At 37.7% G+C, this 22870-nt stretch overlaps 1 protein-coding gene across 6 annotated transcripts in view; it reads right to left on the bottom strand.

Moving 5' to 3' along the window:
• Positions 1–1796: 1796 nt before the first annotated feature.
• LOC18448156 (Endoplasmic reticulum vesicle transporter protein) overlaps positions 1797–22870 on the bottom strand; it is a 44931-nt gene continuing 23857 nt past the window's right edge. For all 6 annotated transcript variants that reach the window (XM_006858234.4, XM_020675985.2, XM_088867572.1 and 3 more), the window contains 7 exons: positions 12380–12464; positions 5950–6077; positions 5778–5861; positions 3414–3560; positions 3192–3300; positions 2992–3111; positions 1797–2210 (listed from right to left, as the gene is read on the bottom strand). In XM_006858234.4, the coding sequence (XP_006858296.1) occupies positions 2134–2210; positions 2992–3111; positions 3192–3300; positions 3414–3560; positions 5778–5861; positions 5950–6077; positions 12380–12464 (750 nt within the window). In that variant the 3' untranslated portion in view covers positions 1797–2133. The remainder of the gene's footprint in view (positions 2211–2991; positions 3112–3191; positions 3301–3413; positions 3561–5777; positions 5862–5949; positions 6078–12379; positions 12465–22870) is intronic.

The following is a 22870-nucleotide window of genomic DNA, read 5'->3' as shown; positions in this document are numbered from 1 at the left end:
CAGAGTTTAATAGAGAAAAAAAAACCGGATCTTAACCTCAACCCAAAAGAGTCGTTGCCACACAATATTCACACGTGGATTTCCTCAATTGAAAGCTTGTTGTGTGCCTAGTGCTCATGGCCCGTGTTTTTTTACTCGTCTTCTATTAAATGTTACTCTGGTTTGTTGAAAGCGTCTTATGCAATGCATGTGTAATGCTTATTTCACACAAATTTAATGTATTATTGTAGCCTTTTATACTCTTTTAAAATTCAAACATTACTTAAGCCTTCTGAAATAAAAACTATTCCAAAAATTTTAGGAAAAAAAACATTCCCCAAATTCCACCAAATTCCAAGTTTGTTGCATTCTCTCTCTACATGTTTCTAACCGTGTTTATCAAACATTGGAAAAAGTATGTTTTGAGTAATTTTTTTTTCCTGTAGATTGTTTGCCCATGTAAATCTTTCACCAATAAATAATTTCCTCCAAGTGTAAGCAAGAACCCCCAATGCTCTCTTTTCTATTTTTCAATTTTCCTTTCAAGGTTTTTATAGGTTTTTATAACACTGATTTAAGGGCAACCACAAAGCATTGAAGGTCGTCCTATGAAGACGGTGGAATTTACATCAGAAATGAAATTCACTAAATGCCTTAGTCGGCTGATTAGTAAACATAAAAGAATTAACAAATGATAAATGAGATTGTTTACAAAAAAAACCATTTATCTGTTGTATGTGGAAGTCACGATCATTTTTATCCCTTAAATTTCAAATTGAGTGGTTATAAGAGTGTCATTGAATAGACACAATTTCTAAAAAGGAAATTATAAAACTGCGTGACTCATTCCAAACCATCCAATTTGATATCTAATGAATAAAAATATGACTGTAACTTCCATGTACAAAAGATAAATGATCTCTTTGTAAACAATCCCATAATAAATATAGTTCCAAATAGCAAAGTTTAAGAGAGAAAAACAGATCTCGACCTCAACCGAAAAGAGTGGCTGCCACACAACATTCACACGTGGTTTTGAATTAAAAGGCTTGACCGCTAAAGCTTAATATAAACACGGTAAAGTAAACAGTTTGAAATTAAGTGGTTGCATTTACTCCACAGGGTGAACATATATGACATGAGGATGGTGAAATAAATAAGTCGTAAGACAAGAATTGATAGAATTCAAAATAAACATATAGGACGGAACTTAAAGGTGGCACCATTAGACAATAAATTAAGAGAAAATAACTTAAATGGACTGGCCATGTACAATATAAATCCAATATAAAACCAATTAAGAGAGGCAATTTGGTTCTAATAGAAGACACTACAAAGGCAAGGGACAAACTTAAAAGGACATAGATAAAAATAATGAAAAAATATATAGTGACGTATTCTCTGACAAAGAATATGGTCCTTGATATAACAAAATGACAAAACATGTTTCACGTAACCGACCCCAAAACATTTGAATAAAACTCCGATAATGATGATGACGATATGAGGTAGTTAAATTAAATAAACTTCATAAAGTTCAATCGCAATAATCTACACCATCTATTTTATTTGGATGGTTTAGATTTGACATTACTTTGATATTACCTTAAAAGGCGTACTACTTTTTGACACTACCTTAAAAAATGTATTAAATCTACGCATCCAATTAATATATATAGATGATGTAGAACATCAAAACCTTATTTCTAAAAGTAAAGGTCAGGCTGTTACCTTATATAAAACCGTACCATACATTGAGTTGATCAACCAGATTTCAAAGCATGCAAAAAATCCCGAGAATATGGGCCATAGAAACAAGACGAAAACATCAATTAATTCTATTAATGACAACTATGCCAACGTACAAAAAATTACAAAAACCAAGGATATGTATCTCAAACTACTCCCAATCAACTGAATTCAAATATTTCCTGAAATCCAAAACCTGTGACTATTCTCATGACCACAAAACAGATGCATAATCCACAAGGTCACCCCAATATGGGGATTTAGATTAAGCTGCATTCCCAATGTCAAGAAGAAATAGGACTGCAGCACAACAGCCTATAAGCACTTCCAAACTTGCCTGACACTCTGTACGGATGGCTTAGGCGGTTTTACTTCTTGATATTTAGTGATGCCTTGTACATTCTGCTAGAATTTGCCAATAATGGATGAATGCTTCTTCGTAATTGCCTCCAGAAGTCTGTACATCCAGCGGTCAAGCATCCCTGGCAAGCAATAAGATCAACATTTTTAGCTCGTAACCACATTTATTAATATTTGAATTCAATGTTGTTTGCAAGCAAGGCACAAATGATTAATTAAAAAAATCAGGTAAGAGAAACATGCATAAAGGTTCCTGATGAACAATAATTGAACATAACAATTAAACCCAGTTTGAAGTGCTTAAATCAGACAATGAAGATCTGTAAATTAGAAATCTTAGATGCTTTCAGTTGAAGAATAGGAGATTTTTGTTGAAGATTGCAGATAATTAGTGATAATTGTTAACGGCAAAAAAGTCTCAGCCATCTCCTTGAGCACAGTCATGTGCACACTGGGCATGCTCCTGTAAGTAAATACGAGTACATCAAGTGCGTGTGCACAAGAGACAGAGAGAGAGAGAGAGAGAGATTCTGAAGTCGTCAAAATACTGGGGTCTTCTATTGCACAGAAAGAAGCAACATTAATTGAAACAAATCAACATGGGTACTGACAGTACAATCAAAGCCGGTAGATAGAACTACTCCAAAAACAAAAAAAAATACAGGTAGATGACGGTTTTTGGAATGATCATGCTAGACAAGGACATTTGATAATTATGCAAGGAAACTAGCCCATGATTTGTAACTATCAAATGCAAATCAGAGAAATAGTAAACATAGAAATGACCAGTGAAAAAACCCACAATTAAGGTTCCAGCAAATTATAACAAACCGCATGGCAGCAATCAATGACATAAAGAGCATGTAGTTAACTGATTACACAATGTGGGGAGATCATACAGACCTGTTAGAGCAAATGTGCCACCAAGAACTGCACAAAGACGAGTTAGGAAGTGGAGAAAACTGCGACGTTCCTCCTTGATAGTTACAGTGATAGGCGAGAGATCGTACAAAAAGTAAACAGCTGCAAATTTTTTATGTCCTTAGTGGAGAAGAAATGAACTTGAAACAAAATCACTCAAAGAACTAACAACTGAAACTAACCTGGCCATGTGCGGTCAAACTCATGCATTGGAACAAAATACTCTGTCACAGAAAATTGATTTGTTGGAAGAACTTCCTTCCATATGTATCTGTACTCAGTTGGTACAATCTATGGGAAAAGAAACTCCACAAATTACTCATAGCAAAAAAGACTCACTTGTTTGTTTATCACAACAGAGTAAAAACAATATCACACAAGGAGAAATAAGTGCTCATGTTAACCTTGATGTAATATTTGAAGGTACCACTCGCATCTCTTAGAATTCTTTTAGTACCATCAAGTGGATTCTGAATTCCTGGGTACTTGGGGCCAAATGACAGATCATGAATTTCATGGCTCACATTTACATGCATTGCTCCCTCAAATATCTGAAAAGATAAAAGTTGCCCAAAAGTTAAAGCGCAACACAAAAAGGGGGGATGATGTCTAAAGCGCAGGCATACTTGATTAAGGACCCGTTTGCATCAGATGTAAATCGCTAAAAGGGTGGGCATCATATGCACGATGCCGGTGTTTGGAGCTGATCCAGTGGCTACAGAAAATAGCCCCACTTGTAGCCAAAACGCCACTTTTCAGGGATGGGGGCAAACGTATAAAAGCTGTTTTGCCCCCATTCCCAATAGGACGATTTGGTTTGGCAATTAAGACTGCATCCAAACTGGCCCTTACAGCATGCGATGTCACAATCTTTGAAGCAACTTTCAAGCTGCAAAAATAATTAGACAGCAAAGGAACACGATTGCCTAACCTGGACAACATAGTTTAGGTAAAAAAATATACATCTTGCATGTCACTTGAATTCTAATTAAATGGAATTTCGAATTCTAGAACACCTTCATATTAAAAGAATGGTACTCAGTGAAGAGCTCGCACCATCCAAAAAGTGAACCGCGACCATAGCTCCAGGGAACACAATATGTAAAAGCATCATTTGGGTTTGATAAGTCATAAAAATGTTAATTTCTTCTTAAAGATATACAGAGTCTTAAGTTTTATCTAGTTACAAAATTGTACCAAGTCTTAGGAACCCAGAATCACAACAAAACCCTTGCCTAGTGGGGGGTTTTTTTCTTATAAAGACTGAACGTGAATGGAGCATGGATAAAATGCACCCAGAATGTTAGGCCAAATCGACAAGGCCATTTCTTATTCAGAATCTCCATCAAAGGGGATCAGTTTATGGCTTGGCCACATACACCTTGAAGATGGACAACATTATACTTACGATTAGGGTATTTTAACCCCTAAGTTTGCCTTGTCAAAGAAGAACCAACAATTTTTCCATTCTGAGTGAGGTTTCCAAATGATCCATAATTTTAGTGGAATCATATTTGTTGCAAACCAATGGCGGTGGTGGCAAGAAATCCATTACTGATGGATGAGTAAACAACTGCCACAACAAAAACTATAATTCACTACAGAGTTTTGAGCTCGTGCTTTGGAACCAAACTACATCAGCAGCGGATTTTAAGAGCAGATTGACTACCAAAACCTCTACATGTTCATTACTGTCATATAGCAACTCTCTCTCCCCAGTCCACCCAGACGCACACCGATCAAAAGACGAGACCACTCTAGGCCTTCATGTCCCTTTCCTCCTCCTGAGACCAACCAACTTGCATCAAGTCTCCAAACACAAACACAATATGAACAACACATCCCCCAACCAGCAGCCAATTCCCTCTCATACAAGAAGACCTGGAAGACCATCAGGTACCATGTTTCCAGTTGTTCAACCCTTTCCAACCACTGGAGTCCTCTCTGCAACTTTCAATTATATCATTCTACAACCCCCTACGACTTGCTCGTGCCCTTCAAGATACCAAATATCAGCCCCTACAATTGCACATGTGCCCTATTCTCAAGTGTGTTAATACAAAAAGAAAGCACTTGACCTACAAGAGGACACCTCAGTCAACTTTTAGATCCCATAAACACCTAAAGACTCCACTCTGAATTGTCTCTTGATCCAATGAAAAAAATTTTAAGATCCGCAATGAGACATTCAAAACGATTTAGATGGGAATACTGAGTTTTCTTTCCTGGGCAGGCATTGCCTTTGAAGAGGAAGACAAGAATGAATACATATAAAGGGCAACAAAGAATCCACTATGGAGACCAATTAAAGACAAAAGTCGGTAATTAAAAATCAGTTCAAGAGCTGAATGGCCTTAAGGAGAGAACCACCAGCTCCAACCACCAAATCAATCCATAGCTTTCCTCCTGGTTCAAACTGTGAACTCCATCCATTTTCAAAACCCAGCTGATTTTTTATTCTCGAACAGAGCTAGATCCATTGTGTAACTTCTACCAAATGATGATGGGCCTCGCCCAAAATGAGGTCTATGGCTACTTCTATCCCAAATATTTCATTTTAAACAAAATAAAAATTTATTGCTCATCGTGATACACATACAAATAACCCTCCATTCAGTGTAAAGGACACGATCTTGCAGACAAGACTTCATGCCTACAATGTGAATTAATGCAGAAAAGATGTATAAAGTCTGGAAATTGTGATAAATAGCTAAACAACTCCTTACAAACTTTAAATAGAAATAGAGCAGCGAACTGGCAAGCTAGACCTGTTGAGCGACAAATATATTTAAACCATGAACTGAGATATGGAAGTTCCCAGCAACTCTTTGAACATCCAGAACACCATAAACCTGCACATTGCATAATAAAGGTGGACATAAAATATATCCAATGGGGTTCAATTGAAATGAATGAAATGATGGAGAGACGCCGCCTAACCTGGCATCCTTCCCCATCTGCTAATGCCTGCTTCACACTCTTGACCATTTTCTCAGGATCTTTACCAAAACCATGGGCATGTACTTCTAAAGAGGATTCCTCATGATTGCTCTTATCACCATTTGACCCTGATAATCAAAATATTAATCTACAAAGAAACTCCATAAAACATACAAAATGTGCAAAGATAATCCAGACTAATGCTCATGTTTCCAAAGAAATAAGAGAAATACATAGAATGCAGAAAAAAACAATGCACCTCCCAAGGAAGAACTCAGAAATGAAAATATAAGAGAGCAGACCTTGAGAACATGCATAACAACTACACTAATAAACTAATATCAACAAATAATTCCAGGATAAACTAAGCTTTTCAAATGGTTTTTCCAATGTTGCTGCACTGTGGTACGCCTCATGTGACAAACTGGGTTAGATTACCATAACAGACAATTATTTTTTTATAAATTCTTCACACAAATTTGAAAACCTCACTGTGCCTTTTGGAGTCAACTTGTTTTCTGGCCATGACTAGTTCGGCTACAATTTTTTGAACACTGGACTGAAGAGTTTCGAGGCTTCGACTTGAGCCTCTCTAGGCCCAAGTGAAGTGGAAGGTGCATCTCTGACTATTTCTTTGGCCATCTTTACGTCTTTAGACAAAGACAAGCTACTTTGGCCAAAGAAGACCAAGTTTTCTTCATTTTTGGGGGCTTCTATTTTTCTATCATGTGAGCAGAATCCTTAGGGGGGAAAATAGCCATGACACTTTTCATAGAAGTGGTTTTAACAAGAAAGCACTTCTCTTTAAACAATGATGCACCAAATGGGGTCAGGGAGTATGAGAACAACCAAAAGTGTTGCTAGATTCTAGTTTTCATGTACAATCCCAGGGCAACATGCACAATCCCAAGGAAAATCACTTGGCTATGTAAATACGTTTCCCTTGTAGTTGTCTCCTTGTCACCATATGTTCCTGGTCTGTATTTCTGGAGTGAAACTAGGGCCAAACAATTGCTTGTAGTCCAGGCAACCAATGTTCAAAAAAGCGGATTCGGGCGCCTAAGGGTTTTGGGTGCCTGGCCGCCCGGCCAAAGACAAGGTGCCTTCACCAAAATTGAAACCCCCTCCCCCCCTCCCCCCCGGCCCCAAACAAAAAAAACAGGGGAGTTCTTAGGGCATGGTTTTAAGTATTTGGGAGTTTTTAGGGGAATTTTAGAACCCCAAACTCCTCGTGAAATAGACAAAAAAGTAACAGTACAATCACATAACAGATTTACGGTTACAAGTCTCAAAGAGATTATAACTTGTAAGACATTAAAATGCTTGAATTCCCAAATATCATTGTAGGAAACTAGAAGTCTGGACTAGAAACGATACACAAAGTCAACAAGGCAAAATCGAAAAACAAATACATCAAGTCATCAATGAAACATGTAAATATATCGTAAAAGAAAAAAAAAAAAGGTAAAAGAAAAAACACAGGATTCACAACATAATAAGTAGTAGCAAAATAAAATTAAAACCCTCTTTCAAATATGATAGTACTTTAAAAATATCAAAATAAAATCGATGTCGGTGCAAACTTCATCTATTGCATGACCAAAAGTCCTCAAAATCAACTACCAAAAGCTCTAAATCCACCCACGAACTATTGCCTTTGTTTTGGGAAGAAATCACAAAAATCAAAACTTCATTGATCTTTCGATAAATCACAAAAGAGTAGTTTTTTGGGGATTTTGTCACACCCTAAAAGCCATGGTTTTGTTTTGGGGGTTTCGAATACCCCCCAAAACCCTTTTCCCCCCTTTTTGGGAGGGAAAATTACATTTTTTTTACCCTCACCGAGGGTTTTTTTCGCCCATCCGCAAATTGTCACTGGGAGATGCCTTGCCCGCCTAGGTGGGCGCCCGGAGACAGGCTGCATAATTGCACCGCCCAAACAGCGCCTAGGCATTTTTTCAAATGTTTCGTCTAGGCGATCAAGCGGCCAAATTTTCAAACACTGCAGGCAACCAAGAGAATATAAATTAATGAAGTGCATATTAGTTTGTTTCAGAACTAATACCCTAAAAAAAATGTGGTCCTCCTTTATACTATCCAAAATGGAAATGCAACTACAGGCACCTCTTCCAAGTTCACAAACTTTGTTCACTAATACCCTGCACATATCTAAAAATGTGATATAGACGATACTACAGGCATATTTTTCCATCAATCGTGCAGAAAAAGCATATGAGTGGTTTGGCCCTTTGTTCTTATGCTATGGCACAAGCTGCACATCAATGTGGCTTTCCCTTGTGCTGCCATATTATAAAGAGGTTTTTACTGCAAACAAAAGCCAATACATCAAATAAGGCTCTAAACATAGGCACGAACAAGGATCACAATTTATAGGTAGAAGCACGCTCGACATTCCTTCTATGCATGTACGCCATGTACATATACACGAGGGGATGCTCCAACAAATTTCCACCATTTGCAATTCCATTAGAACTTCTAGCATTTTGTGTAATCTCTATGCAGTGAGCACGTGTGCATAACAAATACGAGAGACAACAAGCACTGAGCACAAAACATCCAAGTAGGAGTATTCAGAATCCAGAACTAGTAATTGGACAAACACATGATCTTAATAAAACATGTGACCTAGATGGTATTATAAATAGATGGAGAAAATATTGCTTATCTGACTGCATATCTAAAAGATTTAAAGAGTGGAACTCCTCAGACACGACTATGTATGCCCTTGAGAATCCTTTTGTACTGATGGCTCTACATGCTTCTACCACTGAAGCCATCCCTGAAATCTATATTTTCCAATAAATTGATGATATGGTTATCCAAAGCACTAAGTTATGTGGATCTTCGTGAAGGGAGGACGGATCTAATGCCAGTGTAGCAGCTCTAATAATCATTATTCATTTCGAATCTTCAAATACATTGTATATTCTTTAATTATTCAATCATCATCATCCGTGTTTTAAAAAGCAACCCGCCTAGCACCTAAACAAGCCAGGGGGGCCTGGGCGATGGCCCCCTGGGCATCCGCCAAGGCATCCAGAGGGGCGAAAATGCCCCTTTTGGAAGGGCAATTGAGGTGTTTTTTATTATTTCTTATTTTTAGCTTGTAAAAATTAGAGGTGGGGTTGGGGGGTTTAGGTTCATGTGCAACCTAAGCGCCATTTGAACTATTCTAGAGAGAGAAAAACTTCAAAAAGTTAAGATTGGTGATTTCCATAAGATCGATGGGTTTTTCAAAGTTTCGATAAATCGATCCAACTTTTGGATATCTTTTAATCCTATTAGAGAGTTGTTTAGAAGATTTTAAGATTGGAAAACTCTGAAGATTGAGCAATCAAGGTTAGTGAAAAAAATTTATTTCTCAAATTACTTAGATTATTTTGAGATGTCTTCTTTGAGTTCTAATAGAAGTGGAGATCCGGGATGGAAATACGACTATAACCCGAATCCTTTTCCTAAAAATTGCATAAGATGCAATTATTATGAGAAGGTTACAAATGTACAAACCGGTTCAAGAAACATTTGCCAGTATCAAGGATGATGTCTCCCCTTGTAAAACATTCCTCATGAGATTAGGGAGGAGATAAAAATTTGCATGAACATAGGCAAAAAGAAAAAAGATGAACGAAAGACATGCATAGCAGAGCTAACGCTTGGGGTTCGTGTTGATTATGATAATGATGATAGTGATAAGGAGGGGTGTGATAAGACAAAGCAGCTAGTTATGTCCCAGACTAGGGGGAAAGGAACGGGAGTTGTAATTGGTTTTGGGGGTGGGGAGCCTAAGGGGCCTCGGGTTAGGGGGGCAATGGATTATTTTTTGCCCCGGCCTGACCCTGAGGATGAGGTGAGAAAACAAAGAAGCAAATAAAATAGACATAAGAAAGAAGAGAGAGAGAGAGAACCACTCAGTACATTGCTAGGTGGTTTTATGATGCAGGCATTCATTTCAATGCCACTTGCCTAAGCAGCTTCTACACCTTGGTAGAGGCAATTGGCCAATTTAGGCCTGGGTTGAAGCGTCCAACACATATGAGCTTTTAGAGCCTCTTTTGAAAAAAGAGGTGAATGTCATGAGGGAGATTGTGGAGCCAATGAAGGACGCATAGGATCAGTATGGGGTTTCTATTATAACTAATATTTGGAGCATAGTTAAGGGAACCTTTTGGGTAGGGTGACGATCCTGCTTCGGAACATCGATTCCATAGTTCCTACAAAGAATCTTGTAGGGACCCCTTTTTTTGATTTTGGGATCTCGCTCCCAAAAAAGGGGACCACTCTCCATCCATCAGTGGAATTCAGTTCCATTTCGAAATAGATCCCCACTCGCATCAAACATGGTCCAAGGTTTTGGTACATTAAAATCTTGGGTTCCATGTTTGTGGGTTCTAGTTTCATTAACGGATGTTTGTGGGTTCCCATTATTCAGAAATCATAAGTTCCATGATGTTAAAATCCAATCCCTTTTTCACATAGCATGAAGTTCCATTATTTTAGATTCTCAATCTGAACTAGGCGTAGTCTAGAGTGACTCATTGTTTTATTAAATCCTATTGTGTAAGCCAACCCTATTAGTTGTGAGAATATATATTTTATTTAAAATCTTATATTTATGATGTCCTATTGTTTTAGAGTGTTAAATCTGATTACAGTTGTGAGATGAGAACATATGCGTTCATTTTAAGCTTTCAAAAGCTTCTTTTAGATTAGTCAAAGAGAGAGAGAGAGAGAGTAGTCCATCTTGTCCTCTTGCCCCTTCGGAGAGCCGGTCTTTGAGAAACAATAGAAGAAGAGAATAGTGCATGCCAAACTTGTGTCATGGCCTGAAGATGTAGTGGTTATTAAGAAAGACCGACTTATAGGGCATACATAATTAATCCGTTGTTATTAACACGAAATAAATAAATCCATTGTTAAGGACAAGGGGCACTTGATAAGGGATCTCTAGTAAATGGCACTTGCAGCCCTCGGGACCAATCAGCTGAGGACCTTGATTCCTATACTTTATGAATCTCGATATTAGAACAGGAGGAACCCCGTTATATGACATACTTAAACCTCAATTCTTAACCAAGGGAACTTGTACTAGCTCTGCTTAAAACCTCATTTTTCTGTATAATGGAGCTTAGATTCTTGCTAGTCAAAACATCGAACCCATGGACATCGGATCTTGCTCCCATACACCTAAGGATCTCGCTCCTTGTCTTGTTCATTGTACAGACGCCGATCCTAACCCCAGGTTGCTTCCACTATAGGGCGGTTAGACAAATCCTGAACCAATCCCACTCCTGCCTCCAACAACTATGATTTGGAGTGAGAAGAAAAGTTGGATGAATTTATTGGTGAATTGTCCTTTAAGAACATTTTTTTTTTAATATTTATTGATGCCTCTAATTATAGCCATGGTATACCCATTACATATTTAAAGTGATGGAGAAGGGCATGGGGCACCAAAGAGATTGAGCAACATGTTATACGAGTTGTCATAAATAATGTTGCTCCTAATGTTGTTGCTGCTAATTTGTTGCGCATAGCCAACACCAGCCGCGCCCCTCCCCCCCCCCAAACAAAAGAGCCTAATTGTTTCTAGGCATATGTGCCCCCCGAGAAAAAAAACAAAAATAAATAAATAAATAAATTTGTACCACACTATTAACTCTAATACTTTTTTCTTTTTTTTTACTTCAAACCCGCAAGCCAAAAAGTTGACTTTTTTGGATCAAAATACACTCATTTTAACCCATATTTCCCACTCTCTCTCTTTAAGCTAGTCCAAGATAAAATTTGCCGGACCGGCACAACTTGAATATAGAAGCCGGTCAAGCCCATTTTGTGTCGAACCGGAACAACTTGAATATAGAAGCTGGTCAGGCCCATTTTGTTCCAGACCGACACAATTTCAGTATAACGCATTTTGTATAGATTTGGCAAAATTTTAATATTAGAAGCCGGATCACACATTTTGTGTCTAACCAACACATTTTATCATAAGTTGGTTCAAGACAATTTTGTGTCAGACCAGCACATGTTGGGTATCACATTGTAGATCAGGAAAGCTAACATAGACCAAACAATCTATTATAACATATACAGAACTAACTCAAATATTTGTTGACACCTTATACTCACATTAAATTGTCCAGAAAATCAGTAAATGGAGAATGAGAGCAAGAAAACATAATCCTCTAATAAACAGTGACTAAGAAACATATGCATATAGACTACATATCTATAGAAAATCACATCGCCACTGAAGCAACCATAATCAACTTTAAATACTTATTTAATAGTCAAACACCTTGGAGCTTCCTTTTAGGGTGAAATGCACTTCACTTAAAAAACCACAATATTGAACATTAACATCATTCGGCATAGGATTTGGGTGCCAATTGATAATGCAAGATAGTACCGTGCTTGTGAGATTCGTGTTCCTTTTCAACGAGATCAGAAATGAACTCATGGCCAATAATGTAACCATCATTATTCAAGCGAAGCTGCATAAAGATTAAAAATACCCAGATTAGAGCGTGCAATTACCAGATTCTAACAGTTATAAAAAGTGGCATCACTAGAAACATGCCAGAATCACACTTTGAGACATCAAAGCAACCAGCTGTTCCTAATAACACATCAACAAATCATATGTTACAAGCGAAATAAAGATAACAGCAGTTAAACTATGAGCAGTTTCTATTGTTATTTTCATCTCCAAGAATAAGGATATCTCCAATTGCACCTCGCACAACATGATACATATTTGTATTTTTCTTATTAACGTCACCTATCAAAACCGAAAGAAAGACACAATGTTCATGGAAGATGCGAGAAGTTTTACAGAGAATCCGACACAAATGTTAGTTTCAGTACCAGTTTTAAGTGGTTAGTATTCACAGGCCAAGACCTAGTACAGCTAGATACATCTGTACACGTATTTTTATTAATAATAACAGATATGCGACCTAGTAACAACTAATTCCCAATAGTTATAGAAATAGATATGTTTGCAAAATCTAATAAAAAATAAAAAAAATTAAAGCATGGAAAAAAATTTTAATTTCCAAAATAGGTAAGCAAAAACCCTGGAAGCACAGAGTTAGCATCTTTACTTGAACCTAGAAAAGTTATAGGTTTAAGACCCTGCAAGGAACATCCATTTATTTAATACAAAAAGAAATGTTAACTGACACTGCATATTAGAACCCTAACATCACCTCACATGCATGGCTTATTTGGCAGAATGTATCCATTTGTGTATACTTGTTGCCACAAACGAAGCAAAACTACAAGTGTCTGCATAATACAGGTCGGGAGGTATAGAATAATTTTTTTTATTTTTTATTGTTTTTGGTTTTATCTACTAAATCCAAGGTGGCAAATGTTCATCATGCTCCTAGGGAAACATTCAAGCGGTAGAAGTCTTGCCAATCAAGACATGATCAAAATATTTTAGGTTATGGACTTCTTACTACCATAAGTTGTGTGAAAACATAAATGTGCTGTTTTCTTTACATCAATGGAAGTTATTAACGGTTAAAGCCAGTAGCCCCTAAGAGATGATTGACAATCATCCATTTTCGAGCTACAAAAAAGATACCTCACCGTTTCATACAGACACCCCGAAGAACCAGTTCTCTATGAATATCCCAAAACATTTCACTGGTTCCCTAAGCAATCAATTTTAAATGGCAACATCACAATCATCTCTAAAATGTCCAATATGTACCAAATCATTCTTTAGAAGACTAATAGAGAAAACTCCATGAATATACTGCAACCATGGATTAAATACCCATAACAACCAAAAACAATTGAAAACAATTTATTGCAGAGAATAACACACATGTTCTTTTGTGCAAGTTCTATATCACACATCTCATGATTTGAAATGATCGACAACCAAGAAGATCCAAATGATTGACAATCAAGAAGTTGGTTTCAAAAAACAGGTTACAACCCATTAACTTTTATCTCTAAAAAAGAAATGAAACATGTTACAATCCTACTTGGAAGAAAAAATCCTACCTTTTAAGGATTGAATTTCCTTTCATTAAATGAATTTCAAAATTAACTAGGATTAGGTTAAGTTTGGATAGGTTACCATATTACCATATTCATTAGGTTAGCTCAGATGTAAATATTGGGATTCCATGAATGAGAAAGACTTCAGGATTGATGTCAAAAAAAGGGAGAAAGGACAGGAAGTTAGTTAAGTGTTTTATGACAGAACTTAGTTTGGAGGAATGTCCCCTTGAAGTGGCTTGTTGGAGGTTTGCCCCCTCAAAAAGGCGATCATAGTTCTTCTTCATCCATGATAAACCCTTGCTTTTCCAATTGAATAAACTTTACTATTTTTTTTTTTTTTGGATGTGAGAAGTGTGAGTTCACAGAAAATTAGCACCAATGCACTTGAACAAAACAATGAATCTAAAAGACAAAACTCTTGACAGTTAAAGTTACTTGCATGAAACAGCAATCAAGCCAGCTGAACCCTCTTCGTCAGCTCAAACTGCTTTAAATTTTTATTGAGAACATTGGGATACCAATATGATCTTCCATTACAATCACCTTTACATGATCAACTAAATTGGATTTTCCTCGACTTGAAAGGATAGGAGCCAGAAAATTGGTTCATTGTACTCAAAACTATCGACAGAGAAAGTTACTAGCATGAAACAGCAATCAAGACAGCTGAACCCTCTTCTTCAGCTCAAACTGTTTTAAATTTTTATTAAGAACATTGGGATACAGTACAATTTTCCATTACAATCACATTTACATGATCAACTAAATTGGATTTCTCGAAAGGACAGGAGCCAGAAAATTGGTTTATTGTACCCAGCAATTTTCAAGTTCGATCAGGTTTCTGAAACTTCTAAGGATAAGATGGCATTATTCCGTTCTACAGCATAACGCTATTCAGCAGGCCCTGTGGTATGAGAAAATCAAGGGAACACTGTCATGATGGGAGTTTGTAAAAACCCTTTTGCATTCAGTTTGGTTCAAGCCATTTTTAAGACTTCACTGGAGCTCTCACCAAGTTGAGTCAAACAACTACTATTGGAAAATATCAAATCCAATTTGAAATGTTAGCAGATGTGCTTTTGGATTGACCAAATCATTTCTTGTTTGTTGTTTAATTCGAGGGTTGAAAGATAAATTCATCACGACATGAAAACTCATAAATCAAAAAAATTATTTGAGTGCCATAAGCATGGCCTCTGATCACAAGAGGATAGCTGCCTCAACAAGAGTTAACAGCTCCAGCTGCCGATATCTTCACAGGGTGTTAGACCCTTAAAAAACACACATCCACCTGTCCAAAGGTTGAAATTCAAACCAGATGGAGAAACAAATGGAATAGGGCTTGTGTTACGATGATGACAATATGTTCCTGGGAACCCATGAAAAATTCGAAGTCTATTATTCTAGTGGTAACCTGCACAAGATTGAAGATAACGATCATCAATTCAAAATTGAACGTTCTCCAAAACTAAATCAAGACATTTTATTTCACGTTTCCAACCTTGAGGTCAAAATATGATGCGTCAATAGTTTGCAAAATTTTGTCAACAAGAAATTTAGAAAATAGATTGAAGAAGGAATACTATCCATTCATCAACAGACCTGTGATAGAGAAACTCCACGTGTAAGAAAGCAAGGCATCAATTTCAGTTCGGCGATTAAAAAAGTAGCTTTACGAGATTTTGATTGGGGAAAGTGAGATAAGAGACAGTTGAGACAGAAATTGGAGAGAGAGTGGGATGAAGTTGTCAGAAATAAAGATAAGATTGTTGGAGAGACGTGGATTCTAGGTTGGAAAAACCATGTCTTCAGCATTTTAATCCCAAGGAAACCACAGTTAAAGGGGTGAATGTTGGTTCAATAATTGGAAGTAATGGATTGAGAAAGGAGAGTTCATTGCTTGGGGTTTATGATAAAAAAAAAAGGCAACGCTTAGAGGGTGGGATTCAGTAGCAGGTTTATTTTACAGTTAACAGTAAACTATAAGTTAATCTTTCTTTTTGAGCAATGGATTACCAAGTCATGAAAAGAAATTGAATCGGTAACAAGAGTCAAGGTTACAGCACCAGGCCTCTTAATCATGTGTTATTTCAAATTTAAAAACTAATTTATGCAAGTAGAGAGAGAGAATGAGGGAGTAGAGAGAGTATGAGAGAGAAGAGTAGAGAGTACCAAAAAACTAACAATAATAAAATAAAACAAATAAATAAATAAAGTAATAACAATTACAATAATAAGAATAAGAATAAGAAGATAAATAAATTAAAAAATTATAGTATATCAAAAATAAACCACATATAAATAAAAATAAAAAATGATTTCAAAATCTAAAAAGCCTCAGTAAACCTGGAACCAAAAAGAACGTCCAATTGTTATTGAAAATCAGTGTTTCAAAAAGCGCTAGGCGGCACCTAGGCAGTCGGGGGGCTCCAGGCTGCCCAACGCCTAGGCGGGTGCCAGCCTAAGCAGCCCAATAGAAGAAAAAAAAATTTGGGGGTTTTTCTCTCTCTAAAATAGGCTCTAATGGGTTTTAGGTTTCAAATGAACCTAAAACCCACAATTTTACATTTTTAGTATTAAAAAAAGACCCAAAAATACCCTCAACAAGGGGCATTTCTACCCCTAGGTAGGCGGGGCACAGGCCTTGAGCGGCGGGGCACAGGCCTTGAGCGGTCGCCTAGGCAGCTTCAGGCGGGTGCCTAAGCACCTAGGCAGGTTCAGGCGGGTGCCTAGGCGCCTAGGCAGGTTCAGGCGGGCGCCTAGGCGCCTAGGTGGGTTCCCAGGCCCCCAAGGATATCCGCCTAATTTGGCCACCTAGGCCTGGGAGCACTGGGCGGTCCGCTTTTTAAAACACTTTTGAAAAGTAAAAGAACCTAGGTTGAAAAAATGATTCCATAGGATATCCACAAAGCGTTATTTGGAAGAAGATAAAAAAAAAAAAACCCAAAGCATGGACCTGAAAGCATCAAACTTAAAAAAACAGCCCACTACAAATACTCTCAAAATATGATGAATAAACATATTGCAAAATTTCTTGTAATCAAGAAATTTAGAAAACAGACCCTAAAATTAATTAAGTTGAAGAAGGAACACTTGTCAAGAAGAGCCCATATAATAGAGAAACCCTACTTGTGAGAGAGAGAGAGAGAGGCATCAGTTTCAATTACACAGTTGCAAAAGTAGGATTATGAGGTTTGGGTTGGATCTCAATTATGAGGGTAGGAAGTAAGGTTTGGATTGGGGAAAGAGAGAGAGCAGAGACAGTTGAGAGAGAAAGTAGGAGAGGGAGTGGGATTTAAGGGGTGAGAAATGGAGAGAAGATTGTTTGACATATGTGGATTCTAGGTTGGAAAAGCCATGTCTTAAGGGTTTCAATACTACAAAAAGGAAGCAATGGATAGAGGGGAGCAAGCTGGTTCAATAATGGGAAATAAAAGTTCGCGAAAGGGTTCATTTATAGGGTTTTATGATTATTTTTAAAAAACAAAAGCAAAGGTTAGAGGGTGGGATTCACTTGCAGGTTGGTTTTGCAGTTAACAGTCAACTATAAGTTAATTTTCCTTTCTGAGCAACAGATCACCAAGTCATGAAAAAAACTGAATCCATGACATGAGTCAAGGGTTACAGCAACAGGCCTCTTCAGACCCTCATTTTTATTATCTAGATTTTAAAAACTACTTTATGCGAGTAGAGAGAGAGAGTAAGGGAGAGTAGGGAGAGGATGAGACAAGGAGTAGAGTAACAAAAATAATAAAAACGAGGTCTCTCTACACCCAAAAGATGTGCTCTCTGTCTTTGTGAGCAGGAATCCATCCCTCATCTTTTCATTCATTGTGAATTTTCCCATAATCTTTGGTCCCTTATGCTTCAACATTTTGGTATCCATTGGGTCTCGCCACCCACAGTCAGAGCCTTGATCTCCTACAACTTTGAAGCCCAATGGCCCCTGGCTGGAAAAACCTTATGGTAGGCCGCGGTGGCTGCTACCATTTGGACCTTATGTCTTGAAAGGAACAACAGAATTTTCAACGGTTGTCTCGCTGACTACCTTTTGGGCTTCAAACCACAAGACTTTCACAGGCCTATCTAGAAACACCTTCTCTCTCAATGGAAAAATGCTCTCATCCACATGCCCTCAAAACCCTCAAGATCGTGCAATTGGCAGCCACCACCAGATGGCAGCATCAAGTTAAACTTTGATGGCTGCTCTCTTGGTAATCCAGACCATTCAGGCTTGGGGGGGGGGGGCGGGGATTTTCAGAGATTGCCAGCAAAATGTCCTCGTCACCTTCTCTGTGCACCTTGGGACCTTTGACTCCCAATACACTAAAGCTTCGGCTCTTCTTTTGGGCTTGAGATTTTGCAACCCATCCTGGGGTACTTGTCTGATTGTGGAAGGAAACTCTTTGAACACCATCTCTTGAGCAAGAGGCTTGTGCCCCCCACCTTGGCAACTGTCTTCCATTTTTTATGAAATTACCCACCTTTGCAAGGGTACGAGCGTCTTATGGCAGCATACTTGGAGGATGTCCAACGATCTCGGGGACCTACTGGCAAAGGAGGGAGCTAGCTTACATATGGATATCCAGGCTAGGTCCAACTCCTTTTTTGTTCAAGACCACAGCCGCTCTAGATAGCCCGCCTTCATACGCGCCAAGACACTGCTCAGTGTTTTATTTTTCTTTTTCACACTGTAAATCTTGTCTTCAGGGCGAATCTTATAAGCCCATCTGCATGTAATCGACTGATGCATTTTTTACTGATTGGCACCCAGTGAGGGTGCTTTCAGTCCAACACATTTTGTTATCTTTGACCCTCTTTAGTAATACAATGTTAACAACTCTCAAAAAAAATAAATAAAAATAAATAAATAAATAAATAAAAATAATAATAATAATAAATTAAATAAAGTAATAACAATTACAATGATAGAATAAGAATACGAAGACAAATAAATTAAAAAATTATTACTATACAAAAAAACCATATATAAAAAATAATAATAATAATAATAATGGTTTCGCAATTTGTCTAAAAGGCCACAGTAAACCTGAAAGAAAAGAAAAGTCTAGTTCCTATTGAAAAGTAAAAGTACCTAAGTTGAAGAAATGATTTCATAGGTTATCCACAAAGCGTTATTTGAAAAAACCCAAGGCCAAAGAAAGGACCCGAAAGCAACAAACTTAAAAAAGCAGTCCACTACAAACATTCTCAAAATATGATGAATGAACAGATTCCAAATTTTCTTGTAATAAAGAAATTTAGAAAACAAACCCTGAAATTATTAAGTTGAAGAAGGAACACTGGTCAAGAAAAGCACCTGTAATGGAGAAACCCTACTTGCGAAAGAGAGAGAGAGAGAGAGAGAGAGAGAGAGAGAGAGGGAGAGAGAGAGAGAGAAACATCAGTTTCAATTACACAGTTGGGAAAGTAGGCTTATGATGTTTGGGTTGGATCGCAATTACTAGGTGGGAAAGTAGGCTTATGAGATTTGGATTGGGGAAAGAGAGAGAGAGAGAAGAGACAGATATGAGAACAAGTGGGAGGAGTGGTTACAAGGGCTGAGAAATGGAGACATGACCTTGGAGAGACATGCATTATAGGTTGGAAAAGTCATGTCTCTAGGGCTCTAATCTTGAGAAAAGGATGCAACCATTGAAGGTGAGATAGCTCACTTCTAGGGTAGATACATGTCGCAAAAATAAGGGGAGTCCCCTTCTTGCTTAATATACTAGATGGTATAAATATTACAAAAAGTGTGAGAAGGCTACCCACAGGTTGGGAGCTCTAATGAAAAAAAGGAATCACAAAACACATTATTACAGATACAAAGACCTTTACAAATAAGCAATCCATCACAACTCAGCAAGAACCAGCTAAGGGACATGGTTACCACAAGAAGGAGAGAAAATAAAGGGGTTGAAGAGGGCTTATCTAACACATCCCCAAAACTCTGCCAAATGAGGGTTCCATAGAAGAAACAGAGCATGACAGCAAAGCAGTGGAAATGGCAACTGGGAGGGTAAGGAAAGAAGAGGGGAAGAGAGAGAGGTGAGGAGGAGTAAAAGAACGAAAGTAGGGGGAACTCGGAAGGATGGAGTAACAGGAACCCAGGAACCACCAAGCCCACCAGTAGTGGACTGTTTGTAAGGAGTTGGAAGCGAAGAGGGAGAGAAAAGTGATGTACAAAGGAGTTAATGTGCAACAAGAGTAGTTTGAAGAAAAGAATGAACACTTAACTAGCATGCACCTTGGCGAACAAGCACCCTCACAAAACACAAAAAAAACACTGAGTGCACCGCTTTGCCGAGCATACTAGTTATCACGTATAATTATGCTTTCCACATGCCTAAGCACACAAGCATCTGGTCAGACATTTCAAAACATGTGTCATCCTCTAAGGAAGCACATCATTTCTTAAAATCTCCCAGTATCAAGCACTAATCATGACACACCCTGTTAGGGAAGTAGACTTGGCGACTTGGGGAGCCACAAGGACATGGTAAAAAGAAGTCATCAGCCCAAGGTATCAAACTAGTCCAAATGGAGTGGATAGTACAAGTCCTAAAACAAGATACATTCAGAAGTTTGGAGGGATAATAGTTCGATTATGAACCAATTTTTTCCAGTATCAGATGTAAGGTTGGATCAGGCCTTTGAGTTTGATCACTGGATGAAATTTTGGCAGGGCTTCCAAATTCTTGCTGAGAAGTTCCCTAAACTTGCAGCTGACTCTGAAGTGCTCAAGCAAACTAATGGTCAGTTGATACAGAACCCTGCATTTAGATGCAACCTCAAAGACGGTGAATAGTCGACTTCATCGAGCTTCAAAAGCTCCTTCAGAAAGTGCATAAACAATCTCTAGATTCGACAAGATAGTTTCCTGAACAGTAAGGTCTCACTCTCAGTAAGGTCCCTTTAACACACTATCACTCAATCACCATCTTCCCCAGTAGTAGCTGGAAACGTTCAGTCTATCTCGGCACCCCAAAAAGTGCAACTGTATGGTAGATTGGCAATACTAGCTAAAGATCTCATTGCTAACCATCTTAGAAACTGTGGTCTGCCTATCCCAAATAAGTGCATCATGCATGGAGAAGACGAGCAGAAAGCACATCATCTTTTTCTCCATTGCGCAAAAAGCTACATGGTTATTTTATCTGAATGGTTCTGGTTGTAGCTGGGTTTGGCCACAGACTGAGGAATGCCTCTTCCAACGATGGACAGTGCCTCCCCTGCCTCATTTGGGAGCTATCTTATGGCTTCTGGGATTAGTGTTAAGTAAACTCTCTGCCAAATCAGGAACCAAAACCATGATAACCAGTCAAATCTCAGGGGGGGGCAGTGGGGAGGGGGGGGGTTGCGGTGATAAGTAGGTAAGGTTTCCCATGTCATTTTGGACAAGCGCAAGTAAAGGAACTAGTCAAAGAGAATAGGATTCGTCTAGCTATATGGAATGTAGAAACTTTAACAAGTAAGAGTACGGAATTAGTTGATACAATGAAACGAAGGAGAGTTAACATAGCATGGCTATAGAAGACTTGGTGGGAGGGGGTAAAATCTAAGGAAATCGATGGATATAAGTTTAAGTATATAGAAAAGGATAATAACATAAATAGCGTAGCTATACTAATAGACAAAAATTTAAAGGATAAAGTAGTTGATGTCAAGAAAGCGCCAATTAATTAAACTTGTGTTAAGGGAGAAAATACTTAATGTAATTAGTGCTCGCCATAAGTAAAACCAGATGATAGAACTAAGAGAATTCTGGGAGGACATAAATGAACTAGTCCAATGAATACCAAATGGATTTTAGGAGGGAATAAAATGATCATGTAGGAAAAAATAGTACAAGATATTATAGGGTACATGGAGGATATGTTTTGGGGAATGAAATGAGATGGGTGATGCTATTCTTGATTTTGCTATAGATTACGACCTTGCAATAGCAAATACCTACTTTATAAAGCGAGATTAACATTTAATAATTTATAAAAGTGGATCGTATAAAAGCCAATAGACTTCTTTCTAGTTAAGAATGCAGATCAACCATCATGTAAAGACTGTAAGGTTATCCCAAGAGAGAGTTTGACACAACATAGGCTTATGGTGATGGAGATCTAAGGAGATTGAAGATGAGCAAAAATTAATAGGTGTCCAGGAAATAGGTGGTGGAATTTAAAAATTAAGAAAATAGATTTATTTAGGAATAAATTTGTAAAAGAAGGAAAACGGAATTCTGAACATGAAGTTAATGTTATGTGAAATGAGATAGCTAGTTGTATTAAGATAGTGGTAAAAGGCGTTTTAGGAAATCTAAAGAGAAAATAAATTCTAATAAGGAAACTTGGTGGAAGAGCGATGAGGTCCAAAAGGCTATTAGAGAAAAACGATTATGTCATTAAGCTTGGCAATGATAGAAACAATCAACACTTAGAATAATATAAGAATGCTAAAAAAACACTAAGAAAATAATTAGAAAAAAAAGTAAGGTATATGATGATTTATACAATAAACTAGGGACAAAAGAAGGTGAAAAAGATGTCTTCAAACTAGCAAGAATGAGATAAAGGAAGTGTAGAGAGATCCAGATCATACTAAATGCATTAAAAGCGAGGATCATAGGGTATTGGTGAAAGATGCCGAGGTCAATGAAAGGTGGCAAATTAATTTTCAAAATTTGTTAAATGATGAACACTTTAGAAGAGCAACATTAAAGAAACCTTTGACATAAATGTGGTCGGAGGTCATAGATACATGTGCAAGATTAGGATACCTGAAGTGACAGAAGCTTTGAGAATGAGGAAGATAAGAAAGACTTTAGGACCAAATGATATCTCGACAGTGGTTGGAAGTGCATGGGAGAGATTGGCATATT

This window comes from Amborella trichopoda, chromosome 5, assembly GCF_054954075.1.
Source record: "Amborella trichopoda isolate Santa Cruz 75 chromosome 5, AtrichopodaSantaCruz75HAP2 v2.0, whole genome shotgun sequence".
Taxonomy (NCBI): Eukaryota; Viridiplantae; Streptophyta; class Magnoliopsida; order Amborellales; family Amborellaceae; genus Amborella; species Amborella trichopoda.
The sequence above is the reverse complement of the archived record's forward strand: the minus strand, read 5'-3'. Positions and strand labels throughout refer to the sequence as shown.